The sequence below is a fragment of the Zalophus californianus genome, chromosome 2 (genome assembly GCF_009762305.2).
Source record: "Zalophus californianus isolate mZalCal1 chromosome 2, mZalCal1.pri.v2, whole genome shotgun sequence".
NCBI classification, from domain to species: Eukaryota; Metazoa; Chordata; class Mammalia; order Carnivora; family Otariidae; genus Zalophus; species Zalophus californianus.
Window position 1 is genome coordinate 163,962,598 of NC_045596.1, and position 27,999 is coordinate 163,990,596.

Genomic DNA, 27,999 nt, shown 5'->3' on the forward strand with positions numbered 1-27,999 from the left:
CAGTCATGAATTTACTGTGGGCCAATGTTCAGTTTCCCCGAGTCCCATACAGGCCCTTCCAAGAAGCTCATGCATTTGGATACTGTATGTACATGCTAGCTGGAGGTCAGTTCTAAGGCGTGATTTTGTCTTTATGGTATTTTAGATGGCTCTGGATTGCTAGTGGGAACTATGGAGCCACATCTTCAAAGCAGGAGTAAAAATCAGAACAGAGCCTGTAACTGACACTATCAGAAAGAGCCACAGAAAGATTCGGTCCAGAACTTGGGCTACGAATTTCCAGTCTTGTACCACCTGCAAAAGAGAAAAAGATGCCTTCCATTCAAGCTGCAGGGCAACTGCTCTGAATTCATTTCAAGGGATTGAAAAAGAGTAATATTCAGATGTACAGCACTTCAGTTTTCAAAATGCACCTAACACATCCCCTGCAGCGTAGGCTCAGATTCTCCCCGTGACTTTACTAGCCTGTGAACACTTTCGACATTGAAGATGTGAAATAGAAACAACAGAATCATGTATGTATTTGTAAACAATACTGATCAAAATGGGAAAAGCCTGATTTTTACACACATAAAAAGCCAGTATCTGTTACTATGATCTTCCTGATACTACATAAGAAATGAATCACAAACTTATAAATTAAGCATTTTCATGGCCCAATATAACAAGACTTCTCATCTTCCACTCTGCATGTGGGTTTGGCTGCTACATCTCTGGAATGCCGGGAAACTGCCGGGGAGGAGAAGTGATCAGGCCAGGACAGCAATCCGTAAGGGAGAGGGGAGACTGAGTCCCTTTGGAGGAAGGGAAGTTGAGGCACAGTGGGCAATACACTATAAGAACAAGGTCAGAGCAGGAACAAGGTGAGAGGTGTGAAGGACAGGGGTCAGTTCTCTTCCGAAGGAAAAGAAATGTCCTGTTTCTATTATATGGGGGTTTTATAAAGATGGAACCTAACAGGAGTTTTAGAGGGGACACAGGTATTGATGTGGAACCTGAATGCATTCTGCACACACAGAGGTTTAGGAGTAAAACTTTGGGGGAAGAACACAAAGAAGACACATTGAAATGTTTAAAGTGCCAACCTTAAGTAGTGGGATTATTAATGATTTTAATTTTCTTGTTTATACTTTTTGTATTTTCCAAATTCTTTACCCTGATAAGGTGTTACTTTTGTAATTTTTTAAAAGGCTCTCTGAATCTTTGAATTAGAATGTTTAAAGGATGTAAAGAAACAACAACAAACAGCCCTAAGAAGAGCCGAAATGTTTGTTCTATAGCAGCATTTTCCCTAATGCTTTAAAAATGTTTTTCAGTGGATGAAAAACACAACAAATAGTAAGAGAGAACATACTAGGTAGTGTCTAGATAAAATATAGAGGATATTTCTTTTAAAAAAATTCTTTCAGCATATGATGTGATGAGCACTGGGTGTTATATGCAACTGATGAATTATTGAACACTACATCTGAAACTAATGATGTACTCTATGTCAGCTAATTAAATTAAATTAATTAATTAATTAAAAATTCTTTCATAGGGGTGCCTGGGTGGCTGAGACAGTTAAGCGTCTGCCTTCGGCTCAGGTCATGATCCCAGGGTCCTGGGACTGAGCCTCACATCGGGCTCCCTGCTCGGCTGGGAGCCTGCTTCTCCCTCTCCCTTTGTCTGCTGCTTCCCCTGCTTGTAGGCTCTCTCTCTGTCAAAAATAATAAAATCTTTAAAAAAAATTCTTTCATAATTTTGTTTATGGGATCAGGCTCTTGGCACTAATTTTCACCGATTTTAGAGTAGAGTAATTGAACGCTGTAAATTGGCCTATAACTTGTTTTAAGCAGCAGGTACGATCTGAATCCATGACTGTCTTGGGTCTGAAATCCACACTCTCGCCACACTTTTTTTTTTAATCTGTAAGCTAAAAACTATGCCCTTTTCCCTCACCAAAATATCTGTTGGAACACTATATTTTTATATTAATCCCAAAATCTAATTCTGCTCTTTTATTTCCAAATACTACAGATAGAAATAACCATCATTGCACTAAAAATGAGAGATACATTACCAGAGACCAGGATAACCAACTTAAAATGTAGAATTAAATTATTTTAAATAGAATCAAGTCTAGTTATAAGGAATGGTGCTTAGTCTGCATTTGCTTTACTTTTGCTCCTTCTGTTTCTGTGAACTGCTTCCTAAAAATCCATACTAAAATTCTTTCTCATCTCAGGGCTTGCTTAACATTTTACACGTGAAAAACAGATAGCTAATAGTGTCACATTTAAACAATGCCAGCATTTGGCTGTAAAGAGATAAGAGAACGTTGGTTTTTGCATGCTTCGGTGGAGGCGTTGGGATGAACACCAGTGCACTCACCTGGTTGATGAAATGCTGCTTCTTCACGTGTCTTGAAATGTATCTGATGGAATCAGCTGCCTTTTCCAAGAAAGCAACAAGAACTGTTTCTCCATCACTCACCTGTCTTTGTTTCCTTTTTTCTAGAGCTTTACCTTTCACTACTGGTTGACTCTCATCCTTATCTGGGAAAGAGTAGCGATCCACGTGGTCCTTCATACAAAGCAATGTAGGAAGCTTTTGCAGAAAGAGTCTCTTCACCCAGGGGGCCATGGGGTGGTAAGTGGAAGAGGACCTGTGGTGAACGTTAATCACGAAAACTGTCACAATAATCGACAGGGTCACGAAAATCATAATGAACAACAGGTACTCCCCAATGAGAGGAATGACTTTGGAGGAAGAGGGGATTATTTCCTCAATGACTAAGAGAAACACGGTCAGGGAAACCAGCACCGAGGTGGACAGGGACAGCTTTTCCCCTTCGTCGGAAGGGAGATAGAACACAAGCACTGTCAGGAAAGACAGCCCTAGGCAGGGGATGATCAGGAAGAGGCTGTAGAAGAGGGGCAGGCGGCGCAGGACGAACGAGTACGTGATGAACGGGTAGGAGTAGACACCGTCTCTCCTGTTGCCCTTCATCCCTTTTGCATTGAGTATCTCCCATTCTCCGTTATCGAAGAAGTCCTTCCTGTCAACATTTTCATTGATCAGAACGAGGTCAACCATGGTTCCATCGTAAGTCCACGACCCGAACTTCATGGAGCAGTTCTGCCGGTCGAATGGGAAAAACGTGACGTCCATGGTGCACGAGCTTTTGTAGCTGGCGGGGGGCGTCCAAATGACGGTGCCGTTGGATCTCACGATGACTTTGGTCATGAGGGAGCCTTCGAAACGGCCATCAGCACTGCGGTAAAAGAGTCGAACACTCATGACTGGGGTCTTTGCCCACCCCTCCCTCTACTGTTTGCCTTTTATTACTTTCCTACCACAGAGTCAAACATTATTTCAGAAAGAAACGGTTCTCCTCTTACTCAAAGTTATACATTTCTCTTAATTCTTTTGCCAAAGTCAGGCTTTTCCATCGCTGGTCCTAATAGAACCAGGGTATATTTCTTCCGGGATACTTACTTTTCAAAGAGAACTATGTCGGGAAGCCAGAGAGATTCCGATGGAACTTTAATTGAACGAATTCCACCGTATTCATCAGGATTCCAGCGTAATTTGTGGTCTGTCCATTCCTGCACCAAATCAGCGTACTGTAATTTTATTCTGAAAAGTCAGTGTATTAGACTTTGGAATCTTCAAGTTTATGTTAACTTACTAATCAAGTGTTTTCTTTAAAAAGGGAAATCCATCCGTTTTAGATCTTATGACCTTACCTGTGGCTCGCTACCCTTCTCAGGATGCAGGCTGAGGCAGTCTGGCCTCTGATCTTGCCCAGGCCCACACAGCCATCCTACCTGGGATTTCCAAAATTGCCATAGATCTGCCTCCCAGTGAAGAGTCTCAGCAACAAACACCACTGATTTGTGATCTATTTTTTTTCAGCCTATTTTCTCTTAAGAAGTGAAAGAAAAGAAATGATAGATCTAACTCAGTTTATTCTAGGACAGTTGGTCCAGTGATATTTTAATGATAATGGGTACAAACAATTTTGAATATCACTCCAGAGTCTTGAACAAACATCCACCCACTGTTAATATGAAACATCCAGTATCCACTGACTGGTCTTGATGACATTATAACTTTAATCCAATGAAAAAATATTTTCCAAGAATTTCCTTTTAAGTTCTAATCTGAATTTATTTTGTGACCACCCAATTACAGTTTTAAATTATATTCCTAATATTGTTAGCCTCCAGATGCTCATGTATTTTTCCTCATAATAGAATGAAATCATTTAGCATGTTTTACAGGAGCTAATGGACCCCGATTAACAGACCTGACCACTAATTGATTGGATTATGAAGGGCAAGAGGATGATATATAGTTGATCCAATTACAGCAGAAGTGGACTTTCTTAAAAAGATTTGGGTCCAGAATCTTATGAAATCTGACCTGAAAATTAAATTCTTCTATCCCACTGTCCTCATGTAGACAGCTGAGTAATGATGTAGGATAATATTAAATGACATTTCAGAAAGTTTGAAGGGTGTGTGCAATGCAAGCCTTCCTGTCATTAAAAAATCAGGAGTCAGCAGATGGGTAACTTCACTAGATGGTAAAGTATTAAAATATGCATGATGCCTGAAAAAGTATGAGACCATACACCCCAGACGAGACGTTATCTATCCTAGACAATATTTGTGAGGCTTGATCCTTGAAAAACAAATTGAAAAGGATGTGGGTCATTAAAAAACTACAATCTAAAGGATAAAAGATTGCATGCTTATTTATGGAAAAGCATGCATATGAAGACTGACAGTTTAAGAGCCCAAACTAATAAAGTATTTACCGTGTTTACTTGGTACTCTCTTCCTCCTCCTCTGCCCATTTTGAAAAGCAAATATATTTTCCTTCCTATGAATAATTTGTTTCCTGCTAAGGAGACTTGTAGTACCAGCAGCAGGTCTGAATCTCAGAAATGTTAAAAGGAACTCAGAATAGCACCTTCTGTTTGTTTCACTTTCACTTCATTTACTTTCTTTAGAAATTGACATACAATAAAATTCACTCTTTGTGTATGGTTCTATATGCAAACAGTTTTATAATCACTAACACCATCAAGATACAAAAATAACTCTGTTGCCCAAAAAGTTTTCCCTGTGCTGCTCCTTTGTAATCAACTCCTCCCATCCCCCACCCCTTGGCAACCAGGATCCACCTTCTGATCCTATAATGTTGCCTTTGGTCATATCGATAGAACTGATCGCAGGGTAGAGAGCCTTTCGATCTTGATTTCTTTTACTTACCATAATGCATTTTAGATTCTTCTATATTAGTGATTTGTTCATTTTTATTAGTGAGTAGTATTCCCTTGTATGAATATACCACAGTTTATTTATCCATTCTCCAGGTAGGATATTTGGATTCTTCTAGTTTTTAATGATTACAAGTAAAACCACTATAAACATTTTCTACAGCTTTTTGAGTGAAAAGCATTCTTTTCTTCTCTTGGATAAATACCCAGGAGTGGGATGGCTGGGCAATATCATAAGTGTACGTTCAACTTCATATGAAACTGCCAAACTGTGTCCCCGAGTGTCTGTCTCATTTTGCATTCCCACTAGCAATGTATGAGAGTTCCAGTTCTTTAGTGTCTTCTCCAGTACTTGGTATTGTCTTATTTTTTATTTTAATTATAAGAGTTGTGACATGGTATCTCATTACGGTTTTTTAATATGAGTTTTCCTAATGACAAATGATGTTGAGCATCTCTTTATGTGCTTATTTGCCACCCATACATCTTATTTGGCTAAGTGGCTGTTAAATCTTTTGCATATTTTTATTACCGAGTTTTTAGACTTCTTTATATATTCTGGATAAAAGCCCTTTGTCAAATATTTGATTTGCAAATAGTTTCCCACAGTCTGTGGTTTCTTAATTCTCTATAAACAATGTCTTTAACGAGACAGAAGTTCTACACTCGGATGAAGTTTATTTTACCATTTTTATCTTTTAGGAATTATGTCATATCTAAGAAGTATTTGCCTAACTCAAGGTCACAAAGATTTTCTCCCATGTTTTCTTTTAGAGATTTTATAGTTTTGGGTTGTACATTTAGATCTAAAGTCCATTTTGAGTTAATTTTTTAATTACGGTGTGAATAGAGGTTGAGTTTTTTGGATTTTGTCGCATATGGATGTCCGATCATTCCTGCACCTTTTGTAGAAAAGACTAAACATTTTCCATTGAATTACCTATACATGTTTGTCAAAAATCAACTAACCGTAAACTGTGTGGGTCTATTTATGGGCTCTTTGTTCTGTTTCATTAATCTGTGTCCCTCCTTTCCCCAGTACCACACTCTCTTAACCTTCATCACTTTCTGGTCAATTTTGAAGTCCCGTAATGTGAGTCCTCCAACTGTATTCTCCTTTTCCAAATCATTTCGGCTATTCTAGTTCCTTTGCTTTTCTGTATAAATTTTTAAATCAGTTTGTGGTTATCCACAAGAAAAATCCTTCTGAAATTTTAATTGTGATTGCCTCAAATCTATAGGTTGGTCTGGGGAGAACTGACATCACAATATTGAAATTTCTGACCCAGGAAAATCATTTCTCGATCCATGTATTTAGGTCTTTGATGTTTTTTAATCAGTGTTTTGTAGTTTCAGCTTATAGACCCTGCACATATTTAGTTGGATTTATACCTAAGTATTTCCTGTTGTTGTTGTTTTTTTTTAAAGATTTTATTTATTTATTTGACAGAGAGAGACACAGCAAGAGAGGGAACACAAGCAGGGGGAGTGGGAGAGGGAGAAGCAGGCCCCCTGCCGAGCAGGGAGCCCGATGCAGGGCTCGATTCCAGGACCCTGGGACCATGACCTGAGCCGAAGGCAGACACTTAACCGACTGAGCCACCCAGGCGCCCCCCCCTTTTTAAAGATTTTATTTATTTGACAGAGAGAGACACAGCGAGAGAGAGAGAGATCCTGTTGTTTTGATGTTATTGTAAATGGTACTTTGAAATTAAGGAAAAAAATCCAATTGTTCATTGCTCGAATATGAATAAACAATTGATTTTTGTATATTGACCTTGTGTATATCCTGTGAACTTATTTAAGCTCATTTAATTTTAGGAACTTTTTTGGTAGATTTTCTACATAGACAATTACATCATTTACAAATAAAAACTTCTATTTCTTTTTTCCCAATCCGAATGCCTTTTATTGTTTTTTTCTTTTCCTCTTGCTTTAAGTCACTGGCTAGGACCTTTAGTATGACATTAAATAGGAGTGGGAGAGTAGATATCCTTGCATTGTTCCTGATGTCAGGTGGAAAGTATTTGGTTATTCACCATTAAGTATTATGTTAGCTGCTGGGTTTCATAAATGCCCTTTATTTGATTAAGGAAGATTCTTCCTGGGGCGCCTGGGTGGCTCAGTTGGTTAAGCATCTGCCTTTGGCTCAGGTCACGAACCTGGGGTCCTGGGATCCGGCCCCATGTCAGGCTCCCTGCTCAGCGGGGAGCCTGCTTCTCCTTCTCCCACTCCCCCTGCTTGTGTTCCCCCCCTCAAATAAATAAATAAGATCTTAAAAAAAAAAAAGAAAGCGTCTTCCTATTTCTAGTTTGCTGAGATTGTTTTTTTTTAAGTTTATTTATTTAATTATGTATTTGAGAGAAATAGCGAAAGAGAAAGAGCGTGAGCGGGGCGGCGGGGGTGGGGGAGGAGCAGAGGGAGAGGGAGAAGGAGAGAATACTAAGCAGACTCCCCATCAAGTGTGGAGTCCTATGCTGGTCTGGATCTCACGACCCTGAGATCACGACCTGAGCTGAAATCAAGAGTTGGTTTCAACAACCATGTCACCCAGACTCCCCGAGATTTTTTTTCTTAATCACGAATGGATCTTGAGTTGTATAAAAAGCTTTTCAGCTTCTATAGAGATGATTACATGATTATTTTTTAATCTCTTCATAAGATGAATTATATTGACTGATTTTTTTCCTTTTTCTTTTTAAGTAGGCTGCACATCCAACATGGGGCTCGAACTCAAGATCCCAAGATCAAGAGTCACATGCTCTACCGTCTGAGCCAGCTAGGTACCCCTATACTGATTGATTCTCAAATTTTTTTTTTAAAGATTTTATTCATTTATTTGACAGAGAGAGACACAGCGAGAGAGGGAACACAAGCAGGGGGAGTGGGAGAGGAAGAAGCAGGCTTCCCGCGGAGCAGGGAGCCCGAGGTGGGGCTCGATCCCAGGACCCTGGGACCATGACCTGAGCCGAAGGCAGATGCTTAACGACTGAGCCACCCAGGCGCCCCTGATTTTCAAATGTTGAACCAGCCTTGCATTCTTGGGATCCACCCCACATAGTCTTGATGTATTAGTTTTATATAATACTTTTTCTTCTTATACAAGGAAAAATAGGTAGACCGCTGCCTTACAAAAATAAGGATGCACTGGCAAGTGTTGCTCTAACCGTTTTCCTGATGTTTGAATTCAAATAAAAACACAGTGAGGTTTCCTTGAGAAAAGATGAAGACAGTGAAATAGGTGACATGTACATTTGTGCTTTTGCTACTGAAGCATTTTTAAAACAATATTTGTTGGTGTAGATGTAAAAAACACATTCCAATAATTCACCAGATATCAAACGCAGGTCTGGGCTAATTACAAGAGAGGAAACAACCCATATATTTCCCTCTTAGCAGTGGGAATGCTTTTGTTTGGGAATGTTTATATGATTATTTTATACAACTGTAGCATACATTAAAAACCTACTATTTTGTAGCTATGCTGATAATAAGATAAAAATAGAAAAGTATAAAAGTTAGTGCTGATGATGTGCCAGGCATTGGCCTAAGTGCTTTATATTTATTAATGCTAATTTCTTCAATAACCTACAAATGACCTATTATTAGTGCTTTACTAGATGAGGCACCTGTGGCTCAGAGGGTTCAAGTGACTTGTCCCAGGCCACACAGCTGGTCAGCAGAGAAAACAGGATCAAGTCGGCTGCATATGACTGGGTATGCCTGGCATCACAACTCTAGGAGGTGCCTTCCACATTGACCAGGATGTGAAGGGCACCCCCTGGAGGTGTGCCATGGTACCCTGAAAGCCACACCCTGCGCTCTTTCCCCTCTTCCCATGCTACCTTACAGTGGAAGAACTTGTGTCAACTGTTTGATCAGGCTTCCTATGGCTCAGCTTTCAACGATGTTTCCAGTGCTGATCTCACTATAAGGCTTACTGACTCTGTACTCAGGCTAAAACAGTAGCTTATTCCATCTTTTCCTCTGTTAAAAAAAGAAAATGAAGACAATAACAACAGGAAATCTGTCTGGTCTTAATGGTGAAATATCTGTCCAAAAGTGGAGGAATTATACAAATAAGCATGTTACACTGTGTCCAAGTTCATGGACAAACAAGGGGAGAGAAATTATGGGATAAAGATGAACTGTTAATAACAGGAGACTTCGGCTGACTTCCGCTTAGGCAAGGCTTTGTTGGAGAAGGGTGTGGCATGTCAAGAGCTGTTTATAGAAAGAGGAGAAAAATGAATTCGGGAATAAAGTGGACACATACTGCCTGTTGCCTCAAGTTCACCTGCCTTTCTCCTGGTAAGAGCACCCCAGTTTCCTCTTGGGGAACCCCCTTACTGCACTGTCACCCACCAGCTGTGGGTGGATCTGGCTCTTCCTTCTGCTGCAGAAGTGGGGCTGCACCTCATACCTGCCCACTGTGATCTTCAGAGATAGCAGGTAACCAAATGGGAAACAGTGAGATAGCATGAAGCTTCTGGAACCACTGGAAAAAAGGCTGGCCATTCTCTCTCCTGCTGAATCTGAACATAGGAAGCACTTTGAGGCTGAAGCTGATACAGCCACCTTGCTGCCACTGGAGACGGGCTAACATGAGAATGGGGTCACCCAGAGGACGAGGACCCCAGAGACACTCAGAGGGAAGACCATCCCTGGGAATATTGCTTGAGCCCCTGGGTCAAGCTGCATTTAATGCTGGCCTTGTCCTGGGACTTTCCAGACTGTGTAAGCCAATACATTCTATTTTTGCTGAAGCCAGTCTGGGTTCGGTTCTCTCTCATGTACAACTAAAAGGTTCTCAGCTGATCCTGGGAGAATCTGAGCAGCTCTCTGGCCGGCAGGCAGGCAGTGAGCCCTGGGGCAGACACAGACTCAGGCAGGTTGGCTGGAACTGTGCTGTTATGAGCTGGCTCTGTCTTGAGTGGACAATGTTGGTGAGCTCAGCCACAGAGTCCAATCTCACACTTCCTCCATCTGGAACGTAAAGATTGCTGCGAACAAAATTGCCTGCTTCCTGGATCCAGTTTCCTCTCTGCTCTAGGCATAGCCATCTTTTCCTGTGCCTTGTTCTACCCTGCAGAGAAGGTAGACAGCTATGATGCTGGGACCCCCTGGCTTCTTGCAAATCCCAGCCAACACATACCTGATTTTAGAAACTGTTCTAAGGGGACTAGGGCAAGCCCTAGGGTGTGGGATTTTTGTGTCAGAAAGATTTGCCTTGCTTACCAGGTCTCCAACCACAGGATGGACAGCTGCAGCCAGAGAGAACAGAGTGGTGGTGGTATATTGGGCTCACAGTTCGGGGGGAATAATGCATTCCACAAGTATGCAAGGCTTGTGCTCACACGGAGCACACCGCTGCTGCCCTGGACTCCCAGCCTAGGGCCGCCTCAGACAATGAGAAACAAATGAGCACGTTTTGTGGTCATTGCTCTGAAGGGAGTGCAGTTTGGGTATAATGGCAGGGAACAGCAGGGTGGACAGGGAAGGTAGTTCTCAGGAGACAACGTTCAAAAGAGGAGACCTGAAGGGTAGGGAGGAGCGGTGAGTGGTGGTGTGGGGCAGGGAGAAGAAGGGGGCTCGGGAAGGCGCTGGAGCAGAAATGAGTGAACGGTGAAGGAGGGGTGCATTGAATCCTCAAGGAGGACATAAAGAGATCTAAAGTGATTGAAGTTTCATTCCTTTTTTTGTTGTTGTTTTAAGAGTTTATTTATTTATTTATTTGACACAGAGAGAGAGAGAGAGAGAGAGAGAGAGAGAGAGCACAAGCAGGGGGAGCGGCAGGCAGAGGGAGAAGCAGACTCCCAGGACCCTGGGACAATGAACTGAGCCCAAGACAGACGCTTAACCAACTGAGTCACCCAGGTGTCCCCTAGGTTTCATTCCTGACCAGTAAAGAGAAAGGGGACAGGTGGGACTTTTGGTCAATACTGCTTACTTTGGAGTACCCAGAAGAGCAAGAGCACCGAATTAGAGTCAGAAGCCCTGAGTTCCCCACCTGTATGGTCCTCTACCGGTTGTACTCCTTTGCGAGTTGTCCTTCTGTAACCAGACCTGGGGAATCAGAGATGTTCTCCCTGACACGTCTGCCCAGAGGGCTTCCCTGAATTTCTATCAACATATGCATCCATCACGGTGTGGACAGAGCCCCATGCCCCAGGACGACAATGTGTGCTAGGTCAGAGTGTCAGGGTAAGGATTCAGAGCCCCCATCCTCTAGCTTGCTAAGCAGCTCTGAGACCTTCTGTTACTTCCTGTTCTCCCTGAAACCCTAAGGGCATCTGGAGACTAATCTCCTATCTCTCCCTTTTTCAAGTAAGAGATTAGAAATAATATCCTGTGTTCATATAGCATGTTCCAGCCAAGATTCTCAAAGCCCTTTACAAACACCAGCTCTACCTTGAAGCAGTTCCTGGGTGGAGAGCTGAGTCATTGCAGGAAACGGGAGAGCACAGGATATGTCAGGGCCAAAGGGCAAAGTTAATCTGTGACTAAGAAAAAATATGGAAAAATAGATTTCTTAATTCTGAAAAGTGCAATTTCAAATCCATATCATATATATTCCCTTAAAATTGTCTTTTCTTACATATGTTATCTGAAATACCACTCTTAAATGTCTAGCTATTTTCCAGAACCAAATTTCTTTTAAACCTAAATCAAAGACTTTTTTACCACAAAAAAGTTCTCCTAAATATTCTTAGTTTAATACTAAGACCAAAAGATAGTAAGGAACAAGTAGTGCCTTGACTTGTAGCCTCTGGGGCATCCCCGGGATCCTCAGTTATCTTAAAATCAAGTGTAAAATTCTTTTTTTTTTAAGATTTTACTTATTTATTTGAGAGGGAGAGAGAGAGAGAGCACAGGAGCAGGGGGAGGGAGAAGCAGGCTTCCCTGCTGAGCAGGGAGCCCAACGCAGGGCTCGAGCCCAGAACCCAGGATCATGACCTGAGCTGAAGGCAGATGCCTAACAACTGAGCCACCCAGGTGCCCTCAAGTGTGAAATTCTTTTTTTTTTAAAGATTTTATTTATTTATTTAACAGAGAGAGACACAGCGAAAGAGGGAACACAGGCAGGGGGAGTGGGAGAGGGAGAAGCAGACTCACCGCTGACCAGGGAGCCCGATGCGGGGCTCGATCCCAGGACCCTGGGATCATGACCTGAGCCAAAGGCAGATGCTTAACGACTGAGCCACCCAGGCGCCCTCAAGCGTGAAATTCATAAAACAAGTTAATGTTCATACATTTTAATCTTAAAGGCAACAACATGACATATGATATGTCTCATATTCCCATTATAACCATGAGTTGTCAGGGCCAAGAAATGGGATTTGTCATTAAGGATGAAAAAGCCTCCAAAGGAGGCGGCAGGAAATGACATTGATTGAGTCCCCACTGCGCCCCAGATAAGGTACCAGTTGCATTCACACACATGATCGCATTTCACCTGTTAACACTGTGAGCTAGGCATCGCCTCTATTTTGTAGATGAAGAGACTGAGAGTCCGAGAGGCAAAATGACTTGCCCAAGTTTACGTAGCAGGATTTCTGATTCCTAACTCCTAATTCCTGCTCAATTCTCACTCAGCATCCACCAAACTGGCCTCCTGTGCTAAGGTCCGAGTGTGGCTGGGAGAAGAAAGGAAACTAAGGTGTTGAGTAAAGGTCGGAGATACATTCACAGACTTGTAGGTGCCATTGCAGGTTGTGGAAGGTAATTAGACTTTGGGAAGATCCCCCAGACCTTTACAGCAAGGCTGAGCCTTCCATGGCAGGTTTGTTTCTGATTTCTCCTCTGAGACCAGCGCCAGGGATCTAGCCTCTGAGGCCTGCATATGTTTGCTGAACTTTTTGTTGGTCTAAAACGGGAATCAGCTGTTGGAGAGACAAGGCTACTTTGTGATGTTGGCCTTGGCAGACATTCAGGCAGTTTTATTTTCCTTGGGAAAATGAAGGGGGTAGAACAGCAAAGTGCTCTCAGCTACAGTGAAGCCGGATCACTCAGAATCTTACTGTCTTATTGGTGTTTACACCCGACGGTCCAGCATCTTACAAAGTGCCCGGTGCATAGTAGGTGCTCAGTAAATGCTTGTTGAGTGAGTAATTTTGACATCTGTTGTCTTAGTGATTACTCACATGATCGCGTCTAGGCCAAGCTTTCAACACTTTATCATTAAAGAAAAGGTGGTTTCATTTCCCATTTGCCTTTAAGGTGCTTGCGATGGAGTTTTCCTAACCTTGAATATGATGGAGCAGAATCTGAGTGGCGAAGCATTAAGTACTTTCTCATGTAGTTTTAGTGAGTCAGTGTTAATAATCTATTTATGATTTATAGGGTTTTGATTACTTTCTGGAAGTAGGAAGGAGGAAGACAAATGAGTTTCCAAAATAAAATCAATAAAATAAAAATAGCTCCACAGAGAGGACTTTCTCAGGATGTCACTAAATTTGTGCTTGATAAAGGTCTTTGGTTAAGAGGATGGAGGAAGAGTGTCTAAATATACCCAAGGGGAACTATGGAAATAGAGGGTAAGACAGAAGAATTGGAATTAAATACCAAGCATCTCAGTTGTGGAAACTACATGGAACATGTTTTTGTTTTAAGTACGAAGAGTTTTATTCTCTCCGTGATATGAGTCAGGGAGCATTTTTCAGTGTCCAGAAAAGAACAGGGGTTTATCGTTTCCATCTTTATTCTGACTGAGGCATACAGGGGTGGCTGGGGAGTTTCCCGTAGGTTTGCTCTGGCATGAGAGCTTTGGGAAGTTATGCGATTGGGAAGAGTATACAGGGCTTCATAACTTCTCTACCTTTTTGGCTTGCAGAACTTCTATTGATCCTGGAGGACCTAACTTAAATATCCCCTCCCTTGGAAGCATTCCCTGATGTTCTCCCTGTCTCGTTGTCATTTTTGTAGTGACACAGTACTCATGCAGATTTTCCTTATGGTGTTTATCATATGACAGTCATTATTTTCTACACAAGTAATGCTCTATCCTCTCCTTGAAGGCAGGGCTGTATTTTACTCCTCATATACCCGGGATGTAGCAGAGTGGCTGACACTTAGTAGGCTCTCCATAAACCCCATGGAATGAATGCAAGATGGAGGGAATCCTTACTTCATTCTCTCCTAAATGCCTTTCTAGACCATCAGATGTCCCAGAAGCTGAGGCACCAAAACCTTAGAAGACAAGGACTAGGAAGGAACTAGTCTCCACAGGGACAGCACTGAGTGGAGCACTGGACATCTTCCATCCGCTCCCTTGTCCAAGGCAACGGAAGGATTTCTTCATGTGACCTGACTTCAGTTAACAGTGCCCAACCTCGGACAAGTCACTCCAATTCTCTAACGCTCAGTTTTCTCATCTGCAGAGTGGGGATCCTAATAGAACCTACCTCATAATGTGGCTGTGAGAATGAACTGAGTTCATTCCTATGACACACCCATGCAGAGCACCTCAACACTTAGTATGTGCTCAATTAACTCTTAGGTGTTATTATTAGCTACTCTAAAACTGAGATGTGTATAAAACACCCATGGTTTTTAACATCAATCTTATCTTGTTTTTAGCATCTCTTTTCTTTTAGCCTTTATCATCTCTTTTCTTTTACCCTTTGCCTTTCTTTTAGCTTTGTAGTTTTAAAAAGCTAGGGGCACCTGGCTGGCTCAGTCAGTGGAACATGGATCATCTTGACCCTGGGGTTATGGGTTCAAGCCCTGTGTTGGGTGTAAAGATTACTTAAAAATAAAATCTTAAAAAGAAATAAAAAGATACATATACATCATATGATGGAGCTCAAACACCTCTTATCCCATGCAGCCTTCCCTGACTGCCACCATGCTAACAGAATCATCTTTTTTTTTTTTTTGCTTCCACATTTTTTTGTGTCCTGTGCTTGCTTCAGCAGCACATACACCTCATTGGTTGTGCCATAACATAGCACAACCAATTGTGGCTGTGTTGTTGACTAATATTTATCATGATATTTGCACTCCAAATCCAATCTGTGTGTGTAGAATAGCTTTGATAGCATTCTCTGTGGTTCTATGAAATGTACAGAGGTTTCTTCTACTTTGGCTCTTTCAGTGCTTTAGAAGCAGGGCTTGATGGTTAGTGCAGAGACTGGATATGGCAGAGAAGGCCCTAACTGGGGAAATCCAGATTCTAGCCAGATGAATTCCTGGACCCCCTCTGTCTCTGTAAACTGGGGTAGTGTGATACCTGCTGTGCGAATTCAGAGTTGAGAAATGTAAATGAGAGAAGAGAGATGACAACCCTTTTCAAATGAAAGTCTATTATTCTCTGGCTAATATAAAAAAGACAAGAAATAACAAGTGATGGCGAGGATGTGGAGAAAAAGGAACCCTCGTGCACTGTGGGTGGGAATGCAAACTGATGCAGCCAATGTGGAAAACAGCATGGCGGTTCCTTGAAATATTAAAAATAGAGTACCATATGATCAGTAATACCACTGCTGGGTATTTACCTAAAGAAAATGAAAACACCAATTTAAAAAGATACATGTACCCCTATGCTTATTGCAGCATTATTTACAAGGGCCAAGATATGGAAGCAACCCAAATATCCATTGATAAATGAATGGATAAAGAAGATGTGGTGTATATATAGAATGAAATATTACTCAGCCGTAAAAAAGAATGAGATCTTGGCGTTTGTGACAACATGGATGGACCTGGAGGGTATTACACTAAGTGAGACAAATCAGACAGAGAAACACAAATAACATATGATTTCACTTATATGTGGAATCTAAAAAACAAAACAAATGAACAAACAAACAAAGAGGCAAAAACAGATCCAGATAAAGAGAACAAAGTGATGGTTGCCTGAGGGGAGGTTGGAGGGGGATGGGCAAAATGGGTGAAGAGGGATAGGAGGTACAGACTTTCAGTTCTGGAATGAAGAAGTCACAGCATAGGGAATGTAGTCAATGGCATTGGAATAGCATGTATGGCGACCGATGGGAGGGCCAGTTGTGGTGAGCACAGCATAAGGTACAGACTTGTTAGATCACCATGTTGCACACCTGAAAACTAATGTAACATTGTGTGCCAACCAGACTTTAATGAAAAAAAAAAGTTTATTATTATCCTCATTACTTCTAAAAAATGGGAACCTAAGTCATCAGGCTGGCTTTTCCAAGCATCAGCTTGCCCCATCCCTTTGGATTTCTCTTGCTCTGTTTTGGGTTCTGGAGATGTTTAGGTTTTGACTCTGGCTTGACCTGGAGGCATTCACCAGGCCACAGTGATTCTGGTGGCACAACTTTGCTGGAAGTCACTTCCTCAGTTGTAGTTAAGGTCTGAGGAGCTGTGGCTTCTCATTCACTTCTACTGAAATGACCTCGTGTTTTCAAAATCTCAAGCAAAGTGAAAAGTGCCAAATATTAAAGGCCAGGAGTCTCTGGACCACTGTTTTATGTGAGAGATTAATAAAAGCTTAATCTCAAGGAGCAGTGTGTGTGAGGCAGTGAGAGGTTTTTTGTTTTATTTTTGTTAACTTCCTAAACCCATTTGAACTTTAAAAGTTTTTATTCTCTCCCCTGCAAGCTCAAATACAGCACTTCTTACTGATTTTTATTAACTCAAAATACTTCTGAATTCCACAGTCTCTAAGTTGGAAAAGTGGGATACATCACTGAGGAAGGAGATGGGTATACAGAAAAATATGTTTATTTGAATTGTATTTTTCTATCTACATTACCAGCTTATTATTTTCTCCTGGACATCTTTATTTGCAAGTAAAATAATGCACAGATCTATTTCATAACTTGCTAACATACCTACCAATTAAAGAATCAGAGGAATAGAGAGTAGTAAAAATGAGAATAATTCAGTAACTCTGACCAAAGTTTTTGGGTGGGACAAATATGACAGAAAGGAAGCCCAGGGAATCTCCCTACGATCTTGGTCCACTGTTCCTATAAACCCTTAGCAGTACTGAACGATGTCTCCTGAACCTGAATAGGTAATTAACTTATTTCAATATAAGCGAACAAAAATATTATGTACGTATGTTAAAATTCAGTGAGATATTTAAGATTCCTCATCGGGAAGATTTTAAGTCTATGGGAGATTAGGCAATATCTGGACATTCAGGAGAAAACAAGTAATTGCTGACAATAACAACAGCAAGGAAAAACAAACAGGGGGACCAAATTCTCACCTCCTATCAAAGAAGTGTCAATATTTTCTCCTTTCCATCACACATGCAAAATTGGGCTTTGAAAGATAGTTATTTCCTGAACATTATAGGACAAGCTCCTCTGAACGGACACCTCGGTTTTAGGAAACAGGCTCCAGTCGAGCTAAAAGCAATCATCTAAGCAGAGAGCTGAACCCATTCAAAATGCCTTTTTAGTTATACCAGGAAAACGTGTATTCCTTATTTTGTTTGGGGCTTCACTTTGTTCTGAAACTGCTGATGAGAGGCCCTCTGTCCTCCCTGTTTTCTCTTTCTAGGGAGGAACGGGAAACACTAGGGGCGGGTTCCTCCCACGGAGGACCAGTGGGGATGAGGGAGAGTTTAGGATTGATGATTGCCTGCTCCAGTTGTGGTATCCTAGTGGGGGGAAAGTGGCACTCTGGAGCTTTCCCCCCCTTCTCCAAGTAGCCAGGGAGCAGCACCCAGGCCTGGGTGTCAGAGAGTCCCCTCCAGGCATGCCTCCGAGCTTCCAGAAGCTGCTCTCCACCTCCCGCAAAAGAAAATTAAATAATAAATCCTTCCCAACCATTCCCACATATCTCCCCAAGGAAACCAATATGCTCTGTAAAATAATTGTTTTTCAAATGGGTGTCTTTCTAAACAGAAAAGCATGGAAATAATTAGGTTAGTAGACCCAATGCTTGGATTGACAGTTACCTGTTTGAGCCACACATTTGTTGTCATCAGCTGATTCTTTTCATCCTAAGAAAGTGATAATTAGGAAGATGTAAATTCAAATTAAGTGAAGTTGTCTTTTAGAATTTTTTTTTTTGTCAGAAAGAGCTCTCTGACACATACATTTGAGGCATTCAAAGTGTAAAGGAGTCTCAATTTAAGCACAGTTAAATGGCATGGGATCCTAAAATATTACACATATTTTGCTTAAAATAAAAAATAATAATTAAAGCAAGTAGCAGTTACTTGTGGTGATATTTATCTAAAATTGCATAGCCCAGAAAGGTGGCGAAGTAGGATGAACATTAGCTAAATAAGAGATTGGTTTTGCGTGATTTTCTAGAAGGATTCCTTGGGCATCGAGTTAGCTGGGGTGGGTGAGTGTGCCAGTGGTGGGGCAGGGGATTGGGGCAATATGGGGGGATTATTCTGGAACTTTGTGGAGCACAGCAGGATGAGTTTGCAGAATGGGCTTCTTAAAATTCACTGATTTCCTGGGATCGCAATCATGGCAGAAGTGGGAGCCCAACAGGAACATTAGCAGAGAATGCTAAGGTATGGGTGGGGCCAGAGGAATTTGCGGGGTCCTGGGGGGATTCAGGAGGGTGATGGGGTTGCCAGGCACTGGGGTGCCAGCATCATCTGCCTTCTCTCCCTGTCAATACCCCTGGCAGCCCTCACCCAATCTGCAGTCCAGGTGACACCGAATCAGCCAGGGGGACCCTGACGAGCCCTCGGCTCAGTTCTGCCTTCTCTCCCACCCCTTGCTTCTCCCTGGGTGCTCGTCCTGGTGCTCAGCCAACCCGCCAGGGGCAATGCCTGTCCCAGCCACCACATCCGCCCCCCAGCCAAAGGTCCCACACAAATAGTGCCGCAATGAAAATTTACTCCATGACACTTCTCATTCCTCCCTCGGGTCATTTCACTGGCCTCTTGGGGCAGCTTTTCTCTCACAGTAAGCTATTTTTAAAATGGAAATGGCAGACATGGGGAAAGAAAACAAAATAAAATCTTAGACTCACAAACAGGTTAAGAAATACATGTTCTTTTCAGCTTTGTGCCAAGGATTACTCACCACATCTACGAGCTGAGATATTTTCAATCCGAAATATACTTTTATGGTGTCATTAGAATTTAATACAGGGCGAACCCATTTCTGATAACCTCGGAATAAGTGTCTGAGGAGGGCATCTTCACTTTCAGCTATTGAGCTGAATCCTGCAGCGGCTGTAAGAATCATGAGGGAAACCCGAATTAATGGGAAAGGCGTAATGGCTGGTTTAGCATTCTAAAGCCTGAACCTTCGTATAGTCTACACGGCCTAGTGCAGCAAAGGCAGCTTTGAGTGTACAAGGGTTCTTGAACCATTCTCCATGCCCACAACACACGGCTGAAAGCAGACTCTATGCTTCACCCAGAGCTTCGCACTCTCGCGGGATTTTCCCACCGTGAGGTCAGCACTTTGACCCCCAAAGAATTCCCTACAGCCACCCGTTTACCGTCTACCTCACATCTCACCTGAGATGCCACCTCCTCACAGACATGGTCTCTGCCCACGTGTGATTTGTCCACCACTGTACCCTATTTGACTCCATGATGTCCCTTGCTGCAATGTGTTGTGAATTTGTCATTGTTCATCCTTCCCTTGATCTCCATGATGGCAGGCACTGTATCCATTTTACTTGATGATGTTTATCCAGTGCCTAGAACAGTGCCTGCCCATAGCACATACGCATGTTATATCTATTTAATGAATGAACCAATGAAAGGAATATGTTGGGGCCATTTTCCACGCATTTGGCACATATCCACTGAACACCTACCACATCCCTTGGGCTTTTTGTTCCCTTGCCTTCTTCCTGAGGAAGTCTTCCCTTATAAAGACCTTCCCTGGTCATCAACCAGGTTTTAACACCTTTCTCCACCCCTATGTCTGAGAGCCTACGAAACACCCTAATTTCAAGCTTTGACCCTCAGGCTGAAGAAATGGTCTAGAGTCTAGAGATAAGTTTTGTTTCTTTTCAAAAGTGTTATGCTATGAAATTTAAAGCAAGGAGGCTTTGTTGCTGTTGTTTTGAATATAGCCCCTCTCTTGGGGCGCCTGGGTGGCTCAGTCATTAGGCGTCTGCCTTCGGTTCAGGTCATGATCCCGGGGTCCTGGGATCAAGCCCCGCATCGGGCTCCCTGCTCAGTGGGAAGCCTGCTTCTCCCTCTCCCACTCCCCCTGCTTGTGTTTCCTCTCGCTGTGTCTCCCTCTGTCAAATAAATAAATAAAATCTTTAAAAAAATGGATATAGCCCCTCTTGTGGTATATTCAGCACCTTATTATATCTCCTAAACAACTCATTCTGCACTGTGTGATTTACCAAAGAAAACTTTTTTTCCCACTGAGAGACACATGATGGGCAATGATCACATGCAAGACACACCCCAAAGTTTACCCAATCAAGACCCAAAGATTATTAGTAGGAAGAAGAGCAAACATTCCCTGTATGTGCATAGGCCTTTGCTTTACTAAGGGAGTAGAAATTAAAAATCCACTCTGTTTTTAAATGCAAGTATAATTAACGTGCGGTGCTATATTAGTTTCAGGTGTACAACATAATGACTCAACAATTCTATACATTACTCAGTGCTCATCACCATAAGTGTAGTGACCATCCCGTCACCAAACAACATTATTACCACCTTATTGATTATATTCCCTATGCCATACTTTTCATCTCTGTGACCTATTTATTATGTCACTGGAAATCTGTCCCTCCAGTTACAAAATAAGTAAATTGAAACCCACTCAATGCTCCTAGGGGTGAACAGAGGTGTCCCTAAGATGGGTTACATACTCAGGTTGCCCGCACCCCGTTCTCTGTCTAAAAAGCGTATTAAAATGCAAATGAGTGATGGAGCGAGCTGTGACTTCCGTTTGTGCTCATTTATTTAAAGAGCTAACTGTTCTGAAACTCTGCTACTTCAGCTGTTTTCAGCGAGCAGAGCTACGCTAAGGAGCAGGTCAGCTGGGTGGCCGCCAGGGCAGCACTCTGTAAATGTCCTAAAACCTTACTGGAAGTGTAGGGGAGGGTGGCAGTTGAAATTCCCCGAAGCTTTCTGAGGGACAGGCTGTTCACTTGCTCAGGCTGCACTTCACGAATTTCCTACCCCACATCCGGTCTTCACTTCCTTCAAAATCCATCGTTACTCTGATTATTTTCCACCATCCCCGTTTGTCCTGCCCAAGTTACAGACTCCATCAACTTTCGGATTGGTGCGCTGCTTTCCACATCGCTTCCACCCGTGCCCCCTTTATAGTTCATTTTCTGCTCCGCTCTAGAGCCATCTCTTACAAGCTGAAGAGGATTATGTCAGTTCCTGCTCAAACCCTCCAAATGGCTTCCCATCAAACCTAGAAGAGACATCTCATGTTCTTACCATGGTTTCTCTGGCTGTGTAGGGCCCCTACGCTCTCCCACTCCTCCCTCAGCCCACCTCCTCAGGTCCTTGGGCCCATCTGCTCTTTCCAGAACATGCCCGTGTGCTTCTGTTTGGGGCAGGCTCTTGCCCTGTAGAGACCCCATAACCCGACGCTCATTCCTTCATTTTGTCCCATCTTTGCTCACATGTCACATCTCCTTGAAGAGGTCATTCTGTGTTACACAGTCTAAACATCCCTCCTCACACTTTATCCCCTTGATGGTACTTTATCCTGCATCGGAGCCCTTGCACATATTATACGTGTCTTTGCTTATTGTCTGTCTGCCCCATGGGAAAATGGCGCTCCCAGAAACCTTCCTGACCACCGCCTCCCAACTCTGTGGGGTCTGGCACATCGTGGCTGCTGAGCCAACACTTGTGTGGCAATGCAGTGAGCTACTTGAGTTCTGTTTGCTGAGTGGTGTTTGGAAAGTTTGGGCCAGAGCTGAATTGCTTGGGAGAAGAGAGAGGCAGGAAGGCCACAGCGGTCCCCCCTCGGCCTTCCCCCTTGCGAGCAGCCCTCCCATAAGGAGAATATTGTTTCATGGTCACCATGGCAACGACTGCTGGTTCCCTGCTCAACAGCCCGTTTGTCCTTTCTTTTTTGGTAACAGATGCTAAATTTATTCAGGATTGCATGGTGCCAGCTTAAGATGTTCCCTTCTCAGGCTCCCTCACAGCTAGGGATGGCCATGTGCCCTATGCGTCGGCCCCTTCAGATACAAACAGAAGCCGGTGGGCGAGGTTTGTAGGAAATACTGTTGAAGAGGACAGACTCCGTCCGACCTGCCCCTTTCACCTTTCATCCTTCGCCCTTTGCTCTCTATCCTTCCGGCCTGGAGCTGGAACACGGTGTCTAGGGATTTGGCCCCACAGGTACCTCACACAGCCTGATGAAAGCTCCACACATAAGAAAGACAGACGGATCCTGGGTCCCTGAGAGCACTATAGGACCGCCAACCAGCCCAGGACTGCCTGCCTCCAAATTTTTTGGTGTGTGAGAAAAGCACACCTTTGGGGTAAGCTGTTAGACCCATTGCTACACGCGTCTGAGTGTGGTCCTAGCACCAGAGTTCTGCCCTCCCCGACAACCCGTGTTCCAGTTCAGGCCAGTGAGAACTAATTACTTACGACACCATCTCACAATGGATGGAGATGCTCCAGGAAGCCTGAGAACACCTGCATGATGTCTGAACCAACACAAGCGTGTGTGTGCACGCACGCGCACACACACACACACACAGACTTCTTAGCTTGGACAACCCTGCCATTATAATTCTGGACTTGAGAGAAGAATCCTGAGAACAGAAACTGTACTTTTGAGCTTCCTTTCCTGGCAGGACAATTTGACTATCAATTTGCAGGAAGGTGGAGTTGCCCGTTGGGAGGGATCTTCTAAAATGATGACCTTGACAATCCCCAGCACTTGCCACCTTCAAAGCTACACCCTCCATGAGAATGGCTGGATCCCTGCTCTTTCCCCGGCTCCAAAGGGAAATAAGCAGATCTGTTCTTTCAGAGACCTTTGTATGTTTTACCCACTTCGGCCAATGTCAGAAGGTGAGCTGCTGTCTGAATCGAGGAGCAAAAAGGGTAAATCTGCACAGGCTGTTATGGACTGAATACTTGTGTCCCTTCAAATCCCTGTGTTGAAGCCCTCCCCTCCTCCCCCCTAGTGTGACTATCTTTGGAGATAGAACCTATAAGGACATAATTTAGGCTAAATGAAGTCATCAGTGTGGGGCCCTAATCCAATCGGCCTGGTGTCCTTAGAAGAAGTGGAGGAGACACGAAAGAGCTCTCTCTCCATGCAGGCATGAGGAAAAGCCAGGTGAAGACACTGCCAGAAGGCAGCGGTTTCCAAGCCAGGAAGAGAGTTCTCACCGGAAACCAAACTTGCTGACACCTTGATCATGGACTTCTAGGTTCCAAATTGTGGGAAAATAAATTTCTGGTAAGCCACACAGTCTGTGGTGTGTTGTTATGGCAGCCCGAGCTGTCTAAGACAGCACAAATCTGTATTGACCAAAACAGATCTGACCAAAAAAAAAAAAAAAAAAAAAAAGGCCAAAGGTTCAATGCTTTCTGCTCAACATCTTCAACCTGCCTCAGCTTCCCCAAATAAAAGTTGAAGTCATTGATGTTATTGGAGCAGATGCAGAGATGCCCTAGAAATGTCTCTGGTTGGTCCTTCCTGTAAAATAGAACATGATAAGAAAGGGAAAGTGCTCCCACTGTTGATTCTTTGAGGCTAGGGCCTCAGTAAATACTCGATGACGTTTGGTGAGTGAACCAAATGCAAAGAGGCTCTAACAGCACTTTCCATGCACAGGGGAAGGAGGCAGAGTGAGTTCAGCTCACTGCTCCAGAGGGGGTAGAATCACAGATGTTGTCCAGGATTTCCAGGACAAGTGGTCTCTGTTTTAAGGAATAAATGGATTCCTGAAACGTGTGTAAACCAAATTTTTGCAAATGGACTTGTATTTTAAACAAATTTGACAAGACTGGTATTCTAAGATATATCTCAGCAATACACGGACAAGTTGGGAAGCTGATGTCAGAAGATAAGTGACTCCCTGAGTGGGTGCTTACATTTCCCAAAGTCAGCTTCTGGATGGGGAGGGATGGGAGAGCATCTGTATTCATAAATAATTTCAGCATGAAAGAGGAAGGACAAGTGAAATGATGAAGAAGTGAAGGCAGTGGAGCTGGAAAGGACTTCTAAGATGATCTAAGCCCCTCCTTTTACAGACGAAGATCCTGGGGTGCAGAGAGAGGGAGTGACTTACCCAGGGTCAACCCAGCTAATATGTGGTGGGTGTGGTTTTCTGACTCCCAGGTTGTCGATCTTTCCACCAGCTCATCCTTGGAGGACTGAGGAGGCAAAAAGACTGTTCCCTATGCTGTGGTCTCCTTACTTTATGGCCACATAAAACCTGTCAACAATTCATGTCTGTGGACACATTATTTATTGTTTTTGCTTTTTTTGTTGCTGTGTTGTTGTTAGCACTGTATTTACCAAAAATACTTTACTGTTGTTGAAAGCAATCTATCGCCAGGAAGAATGATATTCTAAAGCCAGGTCACAGATAATGTTTGGTGATAGGGAGATGCTCAACACTGGTGGTGGTGTCCCATAATCCTACTCAGTCCCCCTCTGCTGCAGTTGAACTTGGCCCTGGGTACCTCTTGGATGGGCACTGTGGTCACTCTCCTTGGAGGTGGACACCCAAGGCTTTATAGTAGGAGCAGTCCTGCTTCAGACTTGACCATCTTCTTCTCACATCTCCTTGCATTAGGTCCTGCTTTGCAACCCCCGTCACCCCCTCCACACACACACGTAGTCTAATGCACATCTCCAGAGGATATGTGCTTGTTGTTAAAGCTTGTCACCATTGTTCCCCCAAATCCCAATTCTCCCCCTTTCTTCTCTCCCTCTCTCTACTTAATCTTTGTCTTATTTTTTTCTTTGTCAAAATATTTCTCTTGGGACTATATAAGCAACTCCGCAGGTGGAGGACAAGAAGAGGGAGAACGAGAGGGAGAGCACATGCAAGTGATCAGACGGAGGGAGAGCTCTCTGCCTGATTCTAGCAATTTCTTCCATGTGGAACTCAGGCTGGGAAAGTGCTCTAGGAGGGCACTCTGCTCTTGGCTCTGGATGCTGAGTCTCTTGCCAAACTCGTTACTGTTAAAACGAGAACCCAACAAATATTTATTTAACATTGAGAGCCACTGGACTCAGATTTAGAGACATGAGTTCTGGTCTTGTTTCCAAACCAGGCGATCTTAATTAAGCAAGGCATTTAACCTCTCCCAGTAAAAACAGAATGTGGATGATTGGTAAGCCCTTACCAACGCACACACCCTATGCTTCTAGGATTTCATGCCCATGAAACAGCCACAAAATGTGATCTATTATGCCCAATACTTGCTATTCTGAAGACACAAAAAAGAGGTCATGTTTAAGATGTACCATTAATTGGAGAACTTTGCTCCTGGCTGCCATTTACTGCAACAGAGGAGACATCAGGTAACAAGTTCATGCACGCTGAGGTATAAATAACTGATGACAACTCACACGCTTATTTATGGTTTTATTGAAGAAAACATCATTGCTTATCCTTCGCTAAGAGAGTAAAGAAGTAATTGAAGACTTTTAAACCTCAGCAAACATGGTTGGGAGAGACACATTTTTTTTGTTTAGACACCTTCTGGTATATTTTGGTTTTGTCCTTCCATTATCACTACCTTGTCAAAAAGAAATCATGCCACAAATATGTTAGCCTCTGCTGTCAACACTCAGAACTAGCCCTCGGGGTGAAATAAATAATAAATATTGGATGGATCCTTGCTAGTGTGAGAGTTTATTTGAATGACTTTGTTTTTTCCCTCTTGCATCCCCCATGCTGGACTCGTTCCTAGGATACAGTAGATCCTCAGTAAATATTTATTGAACGAGTAAATACATGTCATCGTGGGTAAGAGTGATGGGAAGAGGAGTAAGATACAGTCCTTATTTCTGGGAGCAGACCCAAACACACAAAGCATGAATTTGCAACACAAGAAATGTCACATGGCCAGACACAGTCATCCTTTCCGCCAAAGCCAGAAATCTAAAAATGAGGGGTTGCCCCTTGTAATTTGGAAAAGGTAGTTCTGGGCAACAAAAAGAAACTATTTCCTTTGCAAGGAGTATCAAAGTTAAAGAACTTAAGGAAAGGTGGTACAGATCTGCAAACAGAAATAGACTCCGAGGGATCTAGAAATGTTCACAAATGTGAGAGTGACTACAGGTTATTGATTTATTATAGATCTGTGATAGATGTACCCAGCACAGTATACATTCCCAAGCCCTTGCCCTACTTGATGGAGAACGAGTACCAGGCTCCCTTCCATTCCCAATTTTCTTATGTAACCATTACCGTGCAAGGAAGGGGGTACACAGGTGAATGGAGAGGGTTTATGCAACCACCCCTGCGAGTGAGATGTTTTCCCTGGGCAAAGGATGGTAAGAATCAATTATTTCATAGTAAATGGAACAGTAAATAAAGGCAGAAAAACATTAGACTTGTGGATATTAATTGTATGCTAAAACACACAGAAGTTGATTATCATTTTTATGATTGACAAATTTCATTTCAGACTCCAGGGATCAAATTTAGTGATACTTGAAAGTGGGTCCGATGCCCTCGGTACTTAGAAAGGACTCCTTTTGGGTCCTCAGTATGAAGAAAGGCTACGTTTTTAAAGATATGATACTGTTCAGGTGTGTGTGCCTAGATTTGAAATCTAGAATTTATTAAATCTAGGATTTATTTCAGGACGTGGGCGAATCTCACTCGGTGCTTCTGGTTCCCCATCTGAAAGTAGCAATAGTCAAACATGGCAAAAATCCTAGTGAGAAATAAATGCAAACTGCTAATGGGACAGCCATCTGGCCCCTGGCTCTAAACGGTTTCCACTGTGATGGGAAGGGCTTTGTGTTCTAAAGTTACATAAAAAGTGAAGCGTTTCCCAAACCCAGAGAGCTGGCAGGTGCAAATGACCATTTCCCCCTAAACTTTGCAGTTATTTTCTCCCTCTTTCCATTTCTCTTTTGGCTGTCTGTCCATCTGTCTCTCCCTCTCTCCTTTTCTTTGCCCTCTTTCTTTATTAAGAATTCTCCAAATTTCAGGTGGATAATAGTCACAGAAAACTCACACATGTTCATAGATATGTAATGTCTATTTTGGTTTAATTGTGATATACAAACATACTAAATATACTTACACACACATTTATTAAGGTTTGTATATAAGTCTATAGAATATATTGGATAAAATTAAGTACCTACACACAGATATAGTGATTATTAGTAGACATGATATAAAAATGTTGACAGAGTAAATTTCTGTGCCAAATATTTTAACGATTCTGAGAAGCATTCAGTGCATTCAGTAACATTTTTCCTCCTTTTATATCTTCCTACCAAGTTCATGATTCAAAAGGAATAGCCCAGAAAAATGACAACAGCATAAATCTGATGGAATCCATAGGTATGATTTCTTTAGCAACATGCAGATTTCCTAGAATTACTCATTAGAGCCGCATCCTAAAGATACCTGTACATTACATTTTCTAATTCTAACATTATCAACACCATATTTCTGCCTCCCTTGCTTAAATCATTCTACAATGATGAAGGTTTAATTTACTTTAACTTGAACTTACCTGAGGGAGTGACACCAAGGACGATGAACACGACGAGAAAGGCTGCCAGTCTCATGATGTCAGTTTAGGAAAGATAACCCCTTCCTTTTGAACAGTACAGTATTTCCATCAGAAGGGGAGGTTTTGAAAAGAAAAC

At 42.6% G+C, this 27,999-nt stretch overlaps 1 protein-coding gene across 1 annotated transcript; it reads right to left on the bottom strand.

Moving 5' to 3' along the window:
• Positions 1 to 115: 115 nt before the first annotated feature.
• CHRNB3 (cholinergic receptor nicotinic beta 3 subunit) lies at positions 116 to 27,999 on the bottom strand. The gene is made up of 6 exons (XM_027599459.1): positions 27,864 to 27,999; positions 19,258 to 19,409; positions 18,165 to 18,209; positions 3,481 to 3,590; positions 2,374 to 3,256; positions 116 to 294 (listed from the first exon to the last, which is right to left on the bottom strand). The coding sequence occupies exons 1-6, from the start codon at positions 27,916 to 27,918 to the stop codon at positions 160 to 162; spliced, it is 1,380 nt and encodes a 459-aa protein (XP_027455260.1). The 5' UTR covers positions 27,919 to 27,999; the 3' UTR covers positions 116 to 159.